The 13,889-nt window shown below is 42.6% G+C and overlaps 1 protein-coding gene across 2 annotated transcripts; it reads left to right on the top strand.

Moving 5' to 3' along the window:
• Positions 1 to 5,895: 5,895 nt before the first annotated feature.
• LOC115192715 (uncharacterized) lies at positions 5,896 to 12,430 on the top strand. Of its 2 annotated transcripts, XM_029751502.1 has the most exons (5): positions 5,896 to 6,153; positions 6,832 to 6,929; positions 7,041 to 7,127; positions 7,819 to 8,003; positions 11,253 to 12,430. In XM_029751502.1, exons 2-5 carry the CDS (start codon positions 6,842 to 6,844, stop codon positions 12,156 to 12,158), a joined length of 1,266 nt encoding a protein of 421 aa, XP_029607362.1. In that variant the 5' UTR covers positions 5,896 to 6,153; positions 6,832 to 6,841; the 3' UTR covers positions 12,159 to 12,430. The 2 variants fall into 2 exon arrangements, with proteins under 2 accessions (XP_029607362.1, XP_029607361.1); XM_029751501.1 differs by having other exon boundaries at positions 5,896 to 6,929.
• The last annotated feature ends 1,459 nt before the right edge of the window (positions 12,431 to 13,889 follow it).

Raw genomic sequence — 13,889 nt, 5'->3', positions numbered from 1 at the left:
TCGATTAGTGAATTTCAAACACAGATTTAACCACAAAGACCAGGGAGGTTTTCCAATGCTTCTCAAAGAAGGGCACCTATTTGTAGATGAGTAAAACATTTTTTTTTTAAAGCAGACATTGAATATCCTTTTGAGCATGGTGAAATTACACTTTGGATGGTGTATTAATACACCCAGTCACTTCAAAGATACAGGCGTCCTTCCTAACTAAGGAAGAAAACCACTCTGGGATTTCACCATGAGGACAATGGTGATTTTAAAACAGTTACAGAGTTCAATGGCTGTGATAGGAGAAAACTGAGGATGGATCAACAACATTGTAGTTACTCCCCAATACTAACCTAAATGACAGAGTGAAAAGAAGCAAACCTGTACAAAATAAGGCAATAAGGCACTAAAGTAAAACTGCAAAAAATGTGGCAAAGAAATGAACTTAATGTCCTGAATACAAAGTGTTACATTTTAGGGCAAATCCAACATAACACATCACTGAGTACCACTCTTCATATTTTCAAGCATGGTGTTGGCTCTATCATGTTATGGGTATGCTTGTCATCGGCAAGGACTAGGGAGTTTTTTTGGGGATTAAAAAGAAATGGAATAGAGCTAAGCACAGGCAAAAGCCTAGGCGAAAACCTGGTTCAGTCTGCTTTCCAACAGACACTGGGAGACAAATTCACCTTTCAGCAGGACAATAACCGAAAACACAGTTGCTTACCAAGCCAACATTGAATGTTCCTGAGTGGTCTAGTTACAGTTTTGACTTAAATCAGGCTTGAAAATCTAAGTAATGGCTGTCTAGCAATGATCAACAACAAACTTGACAAAGCTTGAAGAATTTTAAAAAGAATAATGTGCAAATATCGTAAAATCCAGGTGTGAAAAGCTCTTAGAGATTTTCCCAGAAAGACTCACATTTGTAATCTCAGCCAAATGTGATTATAACATGCATTGACTCAGGGGTGTGAATACTTATGTAAATTAGATATTTCTGCATTTAATTTTCAAGAAATTTTCTAAAAACATGTTTTCACTTTGTTATTTTAAGGTTTTTGTGTAGATGGTTGCGAAAAAATCTATTTAATCCATTTTGAATTTAGGCTGTAACAGAACAAACTGTGGAATAAGTCAAGGGGTATGAGTACTTTCTGAAGGCACTGTTTATGCTGCCATTTTTATAGACATTTCATAATAAACACATGATAATTTAGGAATAATACAATTATAGAAGCTCAACTATTTTCTATGTAGTTCAATGTTTATTGGTTTTATCCTCAGGTTGAATAGCCTTATAGGTAAACTTGAACGCTGCACATATGACTGGCATGTTCATAAAAACATCATTACAATTTGTCTCAGTTGAAGAACAATTGTCATAGTGTCTACCTCAAGTTATTCAACAAACAATGCCCCATATGGAAATATTCTAAAACTCTTACTTGATGGAAATATGCAATAAATCCATGTATGGCTTCTAATTTCCCCAAAGCATCTGATTGAATGTGTCTGATTGAATCTCAGATGATAATATCATGTGTCCTACCTTGGGTCAATTAACCTGAGTTCAGCAGCCTCCTCTCTCCCAATTGACACAGGGTTGGTACAGTGGGAAATCAGGGAGCCACAGCAGTGTCAGCCTATAATACTTTTAGATTAACATGGATCCCTATGGGAGGGATAAAACAACAGAAGCAGGGCTTGGAGTCTGAGCCAGCGTAGTCAGCACCTACTGTACACATGCTCATTACAGCTACCTAATGAGGAGCTATGTTTTGGACAGAGCACTGGAAGCACTGAGGCCACTACAAGAGGGGATGTTGCTTACTGCTCTCACAGGTGGTCAGGTGTAACATATTGAATTGTATGAAATAAGTAAAGGAGTTTTTTTCATAGCTTGAGTGCATGTTGTCAAACATAGCCTTAATACATTAGTATTGCAACACATGTAGCAATATTGCAACAAATATGGAAGTTTGAGTATAACTTGGAAAGGTTTAGACTTTAAATCAAGATACTTTGATTGAACTGAGTTCTAACCATGCTAGGTCAGTTATCATAGAGTGAAATTCAAAGAAGGGGCTATGCCTTTAAGAGGAAATTAGAAGGATTCAAAGAAAATGTCTTCAATCTCCAATAAAAAATTTAAACAATTACGGTTGTATTGGAAATTAAATAGACCTTCTCTCATTTCCATTTATAATGTTTCAATGGAAATCAAATATATTTTCTCAGAATCCTCTTCATTATTCCGGTGAATTGTTACTTCCTGGAAAGAGATGAATGGATGACCAGTGTGTGTGAGAGCAGAACTGCACATGTTACCAGAACATAAGGATCTGAGTGATGATCCAGCAGCAGTGCCAAACCAAAGGTCATGGCTGTGTTTTCCGCCACTCTGTCCTGTGACACAGGCTCTCCCGCTGGGTGACCTGGCCTGTGGTGAGCCTCCCAACGCTGGGCACAGTAACATCAAAGAGCCCCTGGGAACCTTGGAACATGCCCGTTCTGATCCTGACTACAGGCCTGATCAATAAACCATGGATAGCATACTCCCCGGTAGAGTTAATATGCCCACTCCCTGGTTGAGTAAGTAAGCCCACTCCCTGGTTGAGTAAGTAAGCCCACTCCCTGGTAGAGTAGTAAGCTCACTCCCTGGTAGAGTTAATAAGCCAACTCCCTGGTAGAGTTAATAAGCCCACTCCCTGGTAGAGTTAGTAAGCCCACTCCCTGGTAGAGTTAGTAAGCTCACTCCCTGGTAGAGTTAATAAGCCCACTCCCTGGTAGAGTTAATAAGCCCACTCCCTGGTAGAGTTAGTAAGCCCACTCCCTGGTAGAGTTAGTAAGCCCACTCCCTGGTAGAGTTAGTAAGCTCACTCCCTGGTAGAGTAGTAAGCTCACTCGCTGGTAGAGTTAGTAAGCCCACTCCCTGGTAGAGTTAGTAAGCCCACTCCCTGGTAGAGTTAGTAAGCTCACTCCCTGGTAGAGTTAGTAAGCCCACTCCCTGGTAGAGTTAGTAAGCCCACTCCCTGGTAGAGTTAGTAAGCTCACTCCCTGGTAGAGTTAGTAAGCTCACTCCCTGGTAGAGTTAATAAGCCCACTCCCTGGTAGAGTTAATAAGACCACTCCCTGGTAGAGTTAGTAAGCCCACTCCCTGGTAGAGTTAGTAAGCCCACTCCCTGGTAGAGTTAGTAAGCTCACTCCCTGGTAGAGTTAGTAAGCTCACTCCCTGGTAGAGTTAGTAAGCCCACTCCATGGTACCAGACACATCACATGACACCAAGAGTCATTTAGCATGAGGCAAATGGGCAGAAAACAAGCAGATGATCTGTCAATGGGGCTCCATCTAATTCATAATGTGGTTGTTAGTTCTCTCTAAGCATATTGTTTGAAGTGCTTCTGGAGTCATTGTTTGCGTAAAGACCCAAGCGTCACAAGCAGGTGTTGAATAATAGGCACAGAGGAGAGAGAAAGGCTTCGGAGAGGCAGGTGTCTTGGCAACAGGCAGGGCCTTCCCTTGCCATCTCGCGGGGTTCTTATCGACGCATATCTTGCACCTGAAAATTAAGATCTGAGAAGCTTGAGGGGTTCTTTGAAATGTAAATGACGCCCACCCACCTACACACCTACTCACCCACCTACACACCTACTCACCCACCTACACACCTACCCCCCCACCTACACACCTACCCACCCACTCTCTGGACGTTGTGTGTTTGTATATCCATGCATTCGTAAGTGTCCAACACTATACCAACACTTCATTCACACCGACACCACAAATGCCCTGGACCTTTCACAATGGCACCTCAGTCATGATGTTTGTCAGTAAATGTGCAGTATGACACACTGCTGGACTGACTCCTCTGTCATCATGACTATGACATATTCACCTTAAATTATAAACATTTTGATGTTACCTATTGCGTGATGCATATTAAATAGAAAGAGTCTTGTGCAGCTTACAATGCTGATATAGAAATTGCTATTGTAACGTTTTCAAGGACACAGTTACAACATCTGGCCTGCTATCTCCCTATGTCCTCCATAGTCAGATGGGCTATGTCATTGAGATTCAACTATTTTATCTCTATGGGCCTATGTCATAAAGATACAACTATTCTATCACTATGGGCCTATGTCATAGAGGTAAAACTATTCTATCACTATGGGCCTATGTCATAGAGATACAACTATTCTATCACTATGGGCCTATGTCATGGAGATAAAACTATGATATCACTATGGGCCTATGTCATGGAGATAAAACTATTCTATCACTATGGGCCTATGTCATGGAGATACAACTATTCTATCACTATGGGCCTATGTCATGGAGATACATTTACATTTACATTTAAGTCATTTAGCAGACGCTCTTATCCAGAGCGACTTACAAATTGGTGCATTCACCTTATGATATCCAGTGGAACAACCACTTTACAATAGTGCATCTAAATCCTTTAGGGGGGGGGGGGGTTAGAAGGATTACTTTATCCTATCCCAGGTATTCCTTAAAGAGGTGGGGTTTCAGGTGTCTCTGGAAGGTGGTGATTGACTCCGCTGTCCTGGCGTCGTGAGGGAGCTTGTTCCACCATAGGGGTGCCAGAGCAGCGAACAGTTTTGACTGGGCTGAGCGGGAACTGTGCTTCCTCAGAGGTAGGGGGGCCAGCAGGCCAGAGGTGGATGAGCGCAGTGCCCTCGTTTGGGTGTAGGGACTGATCAGAGCCTGAAGATACGGAGGTGCCGTTCCCCTCACGGCTCCGTAGGCAAGCACCATGGTCTTGTAGCGGATGCGAGCTTCAACTGGAAGCCAGTGGAGAGAGCGGAGGAGCGGGGTGACGTGAGAGAACTTGGGAAGGTTGAACACCAGACGGGCTGCGGCGTTCTGGATGAGGGCCTATGTCATAGAGATAAAACTATTCTATCACTATGGGCCTATGTCATAGAGATAAAACTATTCTATCCCTATGGGCCTATGTCATAGAGATAAAACTATTCTATCCCTATGGGCCTATGTCATAGAGATAAAACTATTCTATCCCTATGGGCCTATGTCATAGAGATACAACTATTCTATCTCTATGGACTATGTGCTCAGCTGCTCTGTATGCAGCAGGGTGACATCATGTGACTAGCGTATCCAGGATACCTGGAGTGCGGCTAAGCTGCCCAATTAAAACTCGCCTTGAAAACCATTGCCTCATACAGTTTAAGTGATTGCTCTCAATGAGGGTTTGCTTCATGCAGATTGCAACCAGGGCATGATAAGAAGGATTATTTGTCAATTGAGAGACAACGAGAGAAAATCCAATAAAATCATAGGCTATCACTACACAAGGTGAGTGTTTAAACCTTTTTGAATGTGAATTAGGCATAGGCAGCTTAGTATCCCAGATTGTTCCTTAATCATTTGTAGGCTAACAATGTGGGATAGATAATATTATGTTCTATGGTAATTTAATCTAATGATATAACCATTTGATTATTGAAGAATATAATAATTCTATGAGCCTACTCGATCATTACACAACATTTAAGGTTGTTTTCTACACTTTTTTTGTTATCTGAAATTTTTTTTTTAAAACTGTCATTGACTGTCAGTCCCTTGAATCGATTGCCCAGACGAATTTGAGAGTAGCATTCCCCCAGCCCATTTATACCAAACCAATGGGACTGGATCACTATCAGACCAAGATGTCAAGATTTATATTTTAATATTCCATAAAATCAATTGATGACATTTGATACGTCTAATGCAGGCAATATTTGTTAAATTTTGTTATTTGTATATTCAATACAATTTTTCCTTGACAGAGTTGTCAACACAGGGGCCACAACGGACCACATTTACCTGGGGTGTATTTATTACGGAAACCGTTTACCGTTTAACAACCAAACGGAAGCAACAGAGAAAATTTAACGAAATGGGGCGGGACCTACCTGATTTTGTCCAATAGGAACTCTCGTTTGCTTTTTCCTCTTGGAATGGACGTTTTTTGCAAAAAAAAATAACAGACGAAACGTTTTGCAACAGAATCGGCGAAATGATTACACCTCAGTAGAATTCCTAGTCTCGTTATTGAGGTGATTTGTCCACGTGAGCTTCCGTACTGTTCATTCGGCTGAGAGCTGCAAAGAGCGAGTGGATGGGGGGTTTGTGCTAACTGGAATTTCTATCAATTTCATTCTTGTTGTATGGACATCTATGCAATAGTGTACTGTTTGTCTACATTATTTCGAATGCGCATTTGTGTGTGTGTCTCTTGCTGATTGGCGAGCATTCATTAAACAGCGACACTGCACCAACCTGTTCTAGCTAGCTAAATTTGCTAACAGTAGCTAGCTAACGTTAGCAAGCTGTGTGCATACGGCATACCATAGCAGGCAGCAATGTTATAATGCAATACATTAATTTAGAAGAAATATGCTATGCTAAAAATGATTTGATTAGGCTCGGTTAGTCAATGCACGGCTTGGCACTAGTCCCCAGGAATCCTACCGCTAGCTGATTAACTGGCTGGTAAAAACAGCAGCGAGCCGACGGCCACCACCACAACATGAGTCAGATTAACGTTAGATGTCGCGCTCTTTGAATACTCTCTCTGCTAACTGATGATGATGATGCTGCTCATCTTTCATTTCAGTTTTACGGCGGCGGAGGGAGATTCTCTACTATGACAATTGGTATATTTAGTTACCTAGGCAGTGTTGATTGATAGTTACAGATTGTCAGCAGCCATTATCAACACTGATATCGGATGGCTTTGGAAAATGTTGAAACCAATGTTGATCATCAGAATCCTCAATTAATCTGTTTGTTTTGCTCATCAGGAGGCAGAAAATGGAAACCGTGGAAAAATGGAACAAATGCCTAATATCACCTAAGTTGTTGGATAGAAAAGTATTTCCCAAACATAATGGCAAGACAGGTACTTGTTCTTCATGGGTACACATAAAACAATGTTGCTTAAGTCATTGTGTATGAATGAATGGTAAATGAAAATACAGAACTGAAAATATCAATGTTCTTTCATTCACAGGCATGATTGTGAAGCATCTTCACAACACATTCAGACTTCAACATAGTTTGCAGATACAGTCCATCAGTCGCTCAGAATGTGCCACTGGTAAGAAAATATTTGTCCTAAAACCCAGTGCCCTTTTTTATCCTGGTAATATTTCAATATATTTTGAGCACTGCATCCTAAATGTTGGGGTTGGGTTTTTGATAACAATCTGTTTTAACACTGCATTAGCTACAGCATATACAGAGGGTTCATTCTTATCATAACTAATCACATTGTAACACAGTTAAATATTCACAATGCCTTTGTCAATCAGGGATATCTCAATGTTAATGTTTAGCCCCTCAGCAAGCAACAATTGGTCTAATATAAAAGGCTCCATTGTCTAGTACAGGGTTTCCCAAACTCGATCCTGGCCCCTTCCCCGGGTAAACATTTTGGTTTTTGCCCGAGCACTACACAGCTGCTTAAAATAATCAAAGCTTGATGATGAGTTGGTTATTTGAATCAGCTGTGCAGTGCTAGGGCAAAAACCAAAATGTTTACCTGGAGAGGGGAAACCCTGTACGAGTTTGGGAAACCCTGTACTAGTAGAACAGAAATGGCAACACTCAGAGTGGTTGAGCTATTTATAAAACCACAGATGTGGCACTGTGACTATCCTTTTGCTTGTATGAGGCACTATGCTGTTGAGGCCTTTCTCGTAGTTTTCAAGAAACATTAGAACTGTAAAGTTACAGAACTTGGCAAGGCCTAATCACTGGATGTTTTCCTACCTGTATATGTGATTCAGGCTCCTGTCCAAATTTGATGATGAGTAGGAATGAGCACCACGAGCCTCGGCCTGTCCCTGTTGCCCTCACCCCCCAGCTTGTCCCAAGGGCCCATCGGCCCCTCTGCCTCTCCGTCTCCTCAGATAGCAATGGCCGCTTCAAAGCTCTGGAGACCCAAGAGTGGAAGAACAATCTCAAAGCCCAGGTATGTCTGTCTACTAGGCCTATACTGATGGGTTTCCCCATCAGTGAGTACTGTTAGCTATGTGGGTGGCTGTAGTACTTGCATTTTAACCAGGGGTTGGAACCGAAATTATTTGCCCAGAGCCACAATTTCTTTCTTTCCGTTCCACTGTTCCAACCAGCAAAATAAAGTTCTGAACTGGTTCGAACACCAAAAAAGAAACTGTTTATCATTCCTTTTTGTTCCCTTTAAAACCTCTGAAATCAAATTACTTCACCAATGAAAGAGCAGCTTGCTATGGAGCTGGCAAGCTATGTACATGCATTGGACAGACAAATGTAGCGAAGGGTGTGACATGTGACTGACATTGGAATGTCTTTGAACTTCATAGAGTTGGCTTAACTAACATTGGACCAGAGCTAGCCCTTGATTATGAGTTTTTTGAGAGCTAGACCAGAGCAAGCTAAAAAGCTAGCTATAGTGCATTCGGAAAGTATTCAGACCCCTTGACTTTTTCCACATTTTGTTACGTTACAGCCTTATTCTAAAAATAAGTAAACATTTTTTCCCCCCTTATCAATCTACACACAATACCCCATAATGACAAAGCACAATCTGAGGTCCTGAGCACTCTGGGGCAGGTTTTCATCAAGGATCTCTCTGTACTTTGCTCTGTTCCTCTTTCCCTTGATCATGACTAGTCTCCCAGTTCCTGCCACTGAAAAACACCCCCACAGCATGATGCTGCCACCACCATGCTTCACTGTAGGGAGAGTGCAAAGTTTCCTCCAGACGTGAAGCTTGGCATTCAGGCCAAAGAGTTCCATCTGGGACCAGAGCATCTTGAGTCATTTCGTTGCCTTTTGACAAACTCCAAGCGGACTGTCCTGCCTTTTACTGAGGAGTGGCTTCTGTCTGGCGACTATACGATAAAGGCCTGATTGGTGGAGTGCTGCAGAGATGGGAGAACCTTCCAGAAGGACAACCATCTCCACAGAGGAACTCTAGAGCTCTGTCAGTGACCATCGGGTTGTTGGGCACCTCCCTGACCAAGGCCCTTCTCCCCCGATTGCACAGTTTGGCGGCCAGCTCTAAGAAGAGTCTTGGTGGTTCCAAACTTCTTCCATTTAAGAATGATGGAGGCCACTGTGTTCTTGGAGACCTTCAATGCTGCAGACATTTTTTGGTACCCTTCCCCAGATCTGTGCCTCAACACAATCCTATCTCGGAGCTCTACGTACAACTCCTTCAACCTCATGGCTTGGTTTTTGCTCTGACATGCACTGTCAACTGATGGACCTTATATTCACAGGTGTGTGCCTTTCCAAATTTTATCAAATCAATTGAATTTACCACAGGTGGACTCCAAGTTGTAGAAACACCTCAAGGATGATCTGTAGAAACAGGATGGACCTGAGCTCAATTTTGAGTCTCATAGCAAAGGGTTTGAATACTTATTTAAATAAGTTATTTCTGTTTTTTATTTGTAATACATTTACAATAATTTCCACAAACCTGTTTCGCTTTGTATTTATGGGGTATTGTGTGTAGATTGATGAGGAAAAACTATTATTTAATCAATTTTAGAGCAAGGCTGTAATGTAACAAGATGGAAAAAGTCAAGGGGTCTGAATACTTCCCGAATGCACTGTAGCTAACAAGCTTGTGTGTGTAGAGCGGCACCAGAATTAAAATAAAAACACGTCTTACCTTTTTGTAGCTAATAAATCCAATGTGAAACATGAAATCTATATTGTCCTTAACTAGCATTAAGAAAGGTAATCCATTGTTCTCTAATTACACTAAACAAAAATATAAATCCAACATGAAAAGTGTTGGTCCCATGTTTCATGGGCTGAAATAAAAGGTCCCAGAAATTTTCCATACACACAGCGCTTATTTCTATCAAATTTTGTGCACAAATTTGTTTACATCCATGTTAGTGAGCATTTCTCCTTTGCCAAGATAATCCATCCACCTGACAGGTGTGGCATATCAAGAAGCTGATTAAACAGCACCATCATTACACAGGTGCACCTTGTGCTGGGGACATTAAAAGACCACTCTAAAATGTGCTGTTTTGTCACACAACACAATGCCTCAGATGTCTCAAGTTTTAAGGGAGTGTGTAATTGGCATGCTGACTGCAGGAATGTCCACCAGGAATGTTGCCAGAGAATAAAATGTTCATTTCTCTACCATAATGTCGTTTTAGAGAATTTGTCAGTACATCCAACCGGCCTCACAACCCACGTGTAACCATGCCAGCCGTGGACCTCCACATCAGGCTTCTTCACCTGCAGGATCGTCTGAAACCAGCCATCCGGGCAGCTGATGAAACTGTGGGTTTGGACAACCAAATAATTTCTGCACAAACGGTCTGAAACCGTCTTAGGGAAACTCATCTGTGTGCTCGCCGTCCTCACTAAGTTCTTGACAAGACTGCAGTTGGGCGTCATAACCGAATTCAGTGGGCAAATGCTCACCCTCGATGGCCACTGGCACACTAAAGAAGTGTGCTCTTCACAGATAAATTCCGGTTTCAACTGTACTGGGAAGATGGCAGACAGCGTCTATATAGCATCGTGTTGGCGAGCGGTTTGCTGATGACAACGTTGTGAACAGAGTGCCCCATGGTGGCAGAGTGCCTGTATTCCAGTCATGTGAAATCCTTAGATTAGGGCCTAATGAATTTATTTAAATTGACTGATTTCCTTATGTACTGTAACTCAGTAAAATCTTTGAAATTGTTGCGTTTTATGTAATTGTTCAGTGTAAAATCTCTCCCTAATTTCTGAATGATGCCTGTAATGTCAGTAGCAACAGTAAGTAGACTGCTCGGCGGGGAGGGGCAGGTAGCCAACACACACACACACACACTGACAAAGATTTCCAGCTGGCAGGCAGACACTGGAATTAGTTTCTGAGTTGACAGTGAGGACTCTGCATAGGCGCTTTATTGTTTTTTTTGTGGGACTGGGAAAAAAATGTCCGGAATGTAAAATAACGTTAACCGGTTGCCATGCTTTTTAAAATAATGGCTCTGTTCCAGAACAGTTTAGATCACATTCGTTGTCGGTTCTGGTTCTGTTCCTCCCCCCAAAAAATGACCTTTTCGGTTCCAACCCCCGATTGTTACTAGTATTTTAATGTATTGCTGACATCCCAAAATGAATTTCTTAGAAAAAATCGGTGTCCTATCTTTTGGTATGGTGCCCTACTTCAGTATGCTTTGTGTGTGTGTTTGATGTCGTTTGTGTCTCCCTGCAGATGGAGCAGGCCCACAGTGCAGGAGCAGCCAGCAGCACAGGCTCCCTGGAGAGGGCCTCGTTGTTTTGTGCCTCTGGTTCCACCACGGCCTCCAGCTCTGGCCTATCCAGCCCCGTGGAGAACCTCACCAAGAGCAAGTCCTCCAGCCGCTTCTCCCTATTTTCCCCTCCCTGGAACAGCAGCTCAGAGTCCGACTCCAACCCCCCCTCCCGCTCCGGCTCCAAGAAGCTGCGTAACTACAGCATGAGGGCTGCCACAGGTCCGGCCGGGGTGGGGGCAGTGGGCAGGGCGGGTCCACCAGACACCCCAGACACACCCAAACTGAACGTCCCGGAACACTTCCAGTACTCTGAGCCCGTCATCTCCAAGGTGACGGACTACATCTTCGTGGGCAACCTGAACGCAGCGTACAACGGGCGCACGCTGTGTCGCAACAACATTGACAGCATCATCGACATGAGCAGCATGCCGGGGGACCCCGGCCCAAGCCTCAGCCTTATCCCTTGCACCTGCTCCCGAGGCGCCCGCCACAGCTGGTCCCGCCTCAAGGTGGACATCTGCGATGTCCCAGACGCGCTGGGCGAGGGAAGCCCCGCCCTGAAGCAGCACTGCTTCGAGGACATCAACGAGTGCATCGAGGCTTCCACGGAAAAAAGGAAACGAGTGCTGGTCCACTGCCGTGACGGGTACTCCCTGGCTCCGACCTGTATCATCCAGTACCTCATGGTGAAGCAGAATATGCGGCTGATCTCGGCCTACGAGCTGCTGAGGGCCAAGTACCCTGTTAACATCAGGGAGTGTCACCAGAATGTGCTGGTGAGCCTGGAGAGAGCTCTGCGGCCTGGAGGCAACGTGGACCCAGAGTGCTTCAAGCAGGCCATCTCAAGGAAAGTGGCCTGGACCTGACCTGGCTCCTCCACCTCCACTCCCCTCTCCCTGTAGTTTGGCCCTCCTTTATTTTTCTAATCTAACCGTGGCATTCAATGGATATTTTTCTATGGACAATTTTTGAAAGGCAGCTTTACTTTCTGTCATAGTCAACTGGATATGGAGATGTTGCCACTAACAGTGAACTTCAAAAGTATTGGGACTGACATTTGTTGTTGTTTTGGCTCTGTACTCCAGCACTTTGGAGGTTAAAGTGCAGACTGTCAGCTTTAATTTTAGGGTATTTTCATCCATATCTGGTGAACCATTGTAGAAGTGTTTAGAAACATATTTTATTTACAATAAAAGTGACTCCAAATTGACACTATATGTTATTTACCATTAATTTCTATTGGGCACAAAATTATCTGAAACACCACCAAAACAAACAACAAATGCCTTCAAAAAGTTTGTAGTCTCACAAGCTTGATGTAATCTTTGCGTGCTAGGAATATGGGACCAAATACTAAACTTTTGACCAGTTTAATACAAATATAAGTGAATTTGTCCCAATACTTTTGGTATGTGCAAAAAGTGCTGTACTTTCTTAACAGTTCACCAGATATGGATGAAAATACCCTAAAATTAAAGCTGACAGTCTGCACTTTAACCTCAGTCATTGTATCATTTCAAATCCAAAGTGCTGGAGTACAGAGCCAAAACAACATGTCAGTCCCAATACTTTTGAAGCTCACTGTACTTGCGACGCATCAAAATGCTTGTGAAAATGTAAATGCAAGTTGATGTATTTGTCCTCTTCTGAGCCCGTGAATTTGACTTTGATGTTTCTCCATAAGCGATTAGATGTTTTACTCTTTACATCTGCTAGATATGGAAAATGTTTCATTCTAGACTGTGACTTCAGGCTGAATAAGCCCTTGGCCACGCTGGTTTAATTGTGGCTGTGTTTTTATTTCAGGGGAATTTGAATGGGAGTTCTCAGGAGAACTAATGATGATGTCATTCCAATATAGCTGCAAACACTGCTGATCTAATCTGAAAGCTCTGTGTGAATAATGGAGGACGTCACTGCTCTCTTGGATCTACTTCGGCCAATCACAGGAGCAGATCATTACTGTACTATATCAGCGACATGCAGGGGACTTTGCACATGGTTGCCGATTTGTTGTTGTAAATCCCTCCCTCACACCTCAATTGGTCTGTGACCCTCCTGCCACAGACAGACATGACAATGTGGGTATCCTCCTCAGACATTTTCCATTATGGTTCAGAAGACCAGGTGGAAGACAATGAATTATCATAGATCGTCCTCTATGAGGAAAACTAACTTACATGACGTTCCCTATCACTTTAACTCACCGTTGTAAACATTTGCTGTGGTACTTCTTGGAAACTGTGGCTTTGTAAATTCAGCTGTTGTGTATGCAATGAAAATGGATGGTCAGTATCTATCTCTCTGGAATGTCAGTATTAGTATATTATAAATCAGACTGAATGGTGATTCAGTGTTGTACTGCGAGAAATTCTATTGCACTACCTAAAAAGGTTCTCCAGAAATGCACAGTTTGATGGGTATTAGTAAGCTGACATTAATTTAAACATAACTTTTTTTATCATTGTTCTGTGGTAAGGAAATGTCTTTGTAAAATTATTGTTTTGAAGACTTTGTGCTTTAGTGTTCGATTCAGTTAATTTGGTCCCAATATTATTCCCTTAAAGGGACAGTTGTTCAAAAGTAATATTTCCATT

Source organism: Salmo trutta, chromosome 4, assembly GCF_901001165.1.
Source record: "Salmo trutta chromosome 4, fSalTru1.1, whole genome shotgun sequence".
Lineage (NCBI taxonomy): Eukaryota > Metazoa > Chordata > Actinopteri > Salmoniformes > Salmonidae > Salmo > Salmo trutta.
The sequence above is the reverse complement of the archived record's forward strand: the minus strand, read 5'-3'. Positions and strand labels throughout refer to the sequence as shown.

Excerpts from the sequence above, each read along its gene's own strand:
- LOC115192715 (XM_029751502.1), top strand. The coding sequence starts at position 6,842 with ATGGAAACCGTGGAAAAATGGAACAAATGCCTAATATCACCTAAGTTG. Across the intron at positions 6,930-7,040 it reads CAAACATAATGGCAAGACAG|GCATGATTGTGAAGCATCTT; the intron begins GTACTTGTTCTT and ends TTTCATTCACAG. Across the intron at positions 8,004-11,252 it reads AGAACAATCTCAAAGCCCAG|ATGGAGCAGGCCCACAGTGC; the intron begins GTATGTCTGTCT and ends GTCTCCCTGCAG.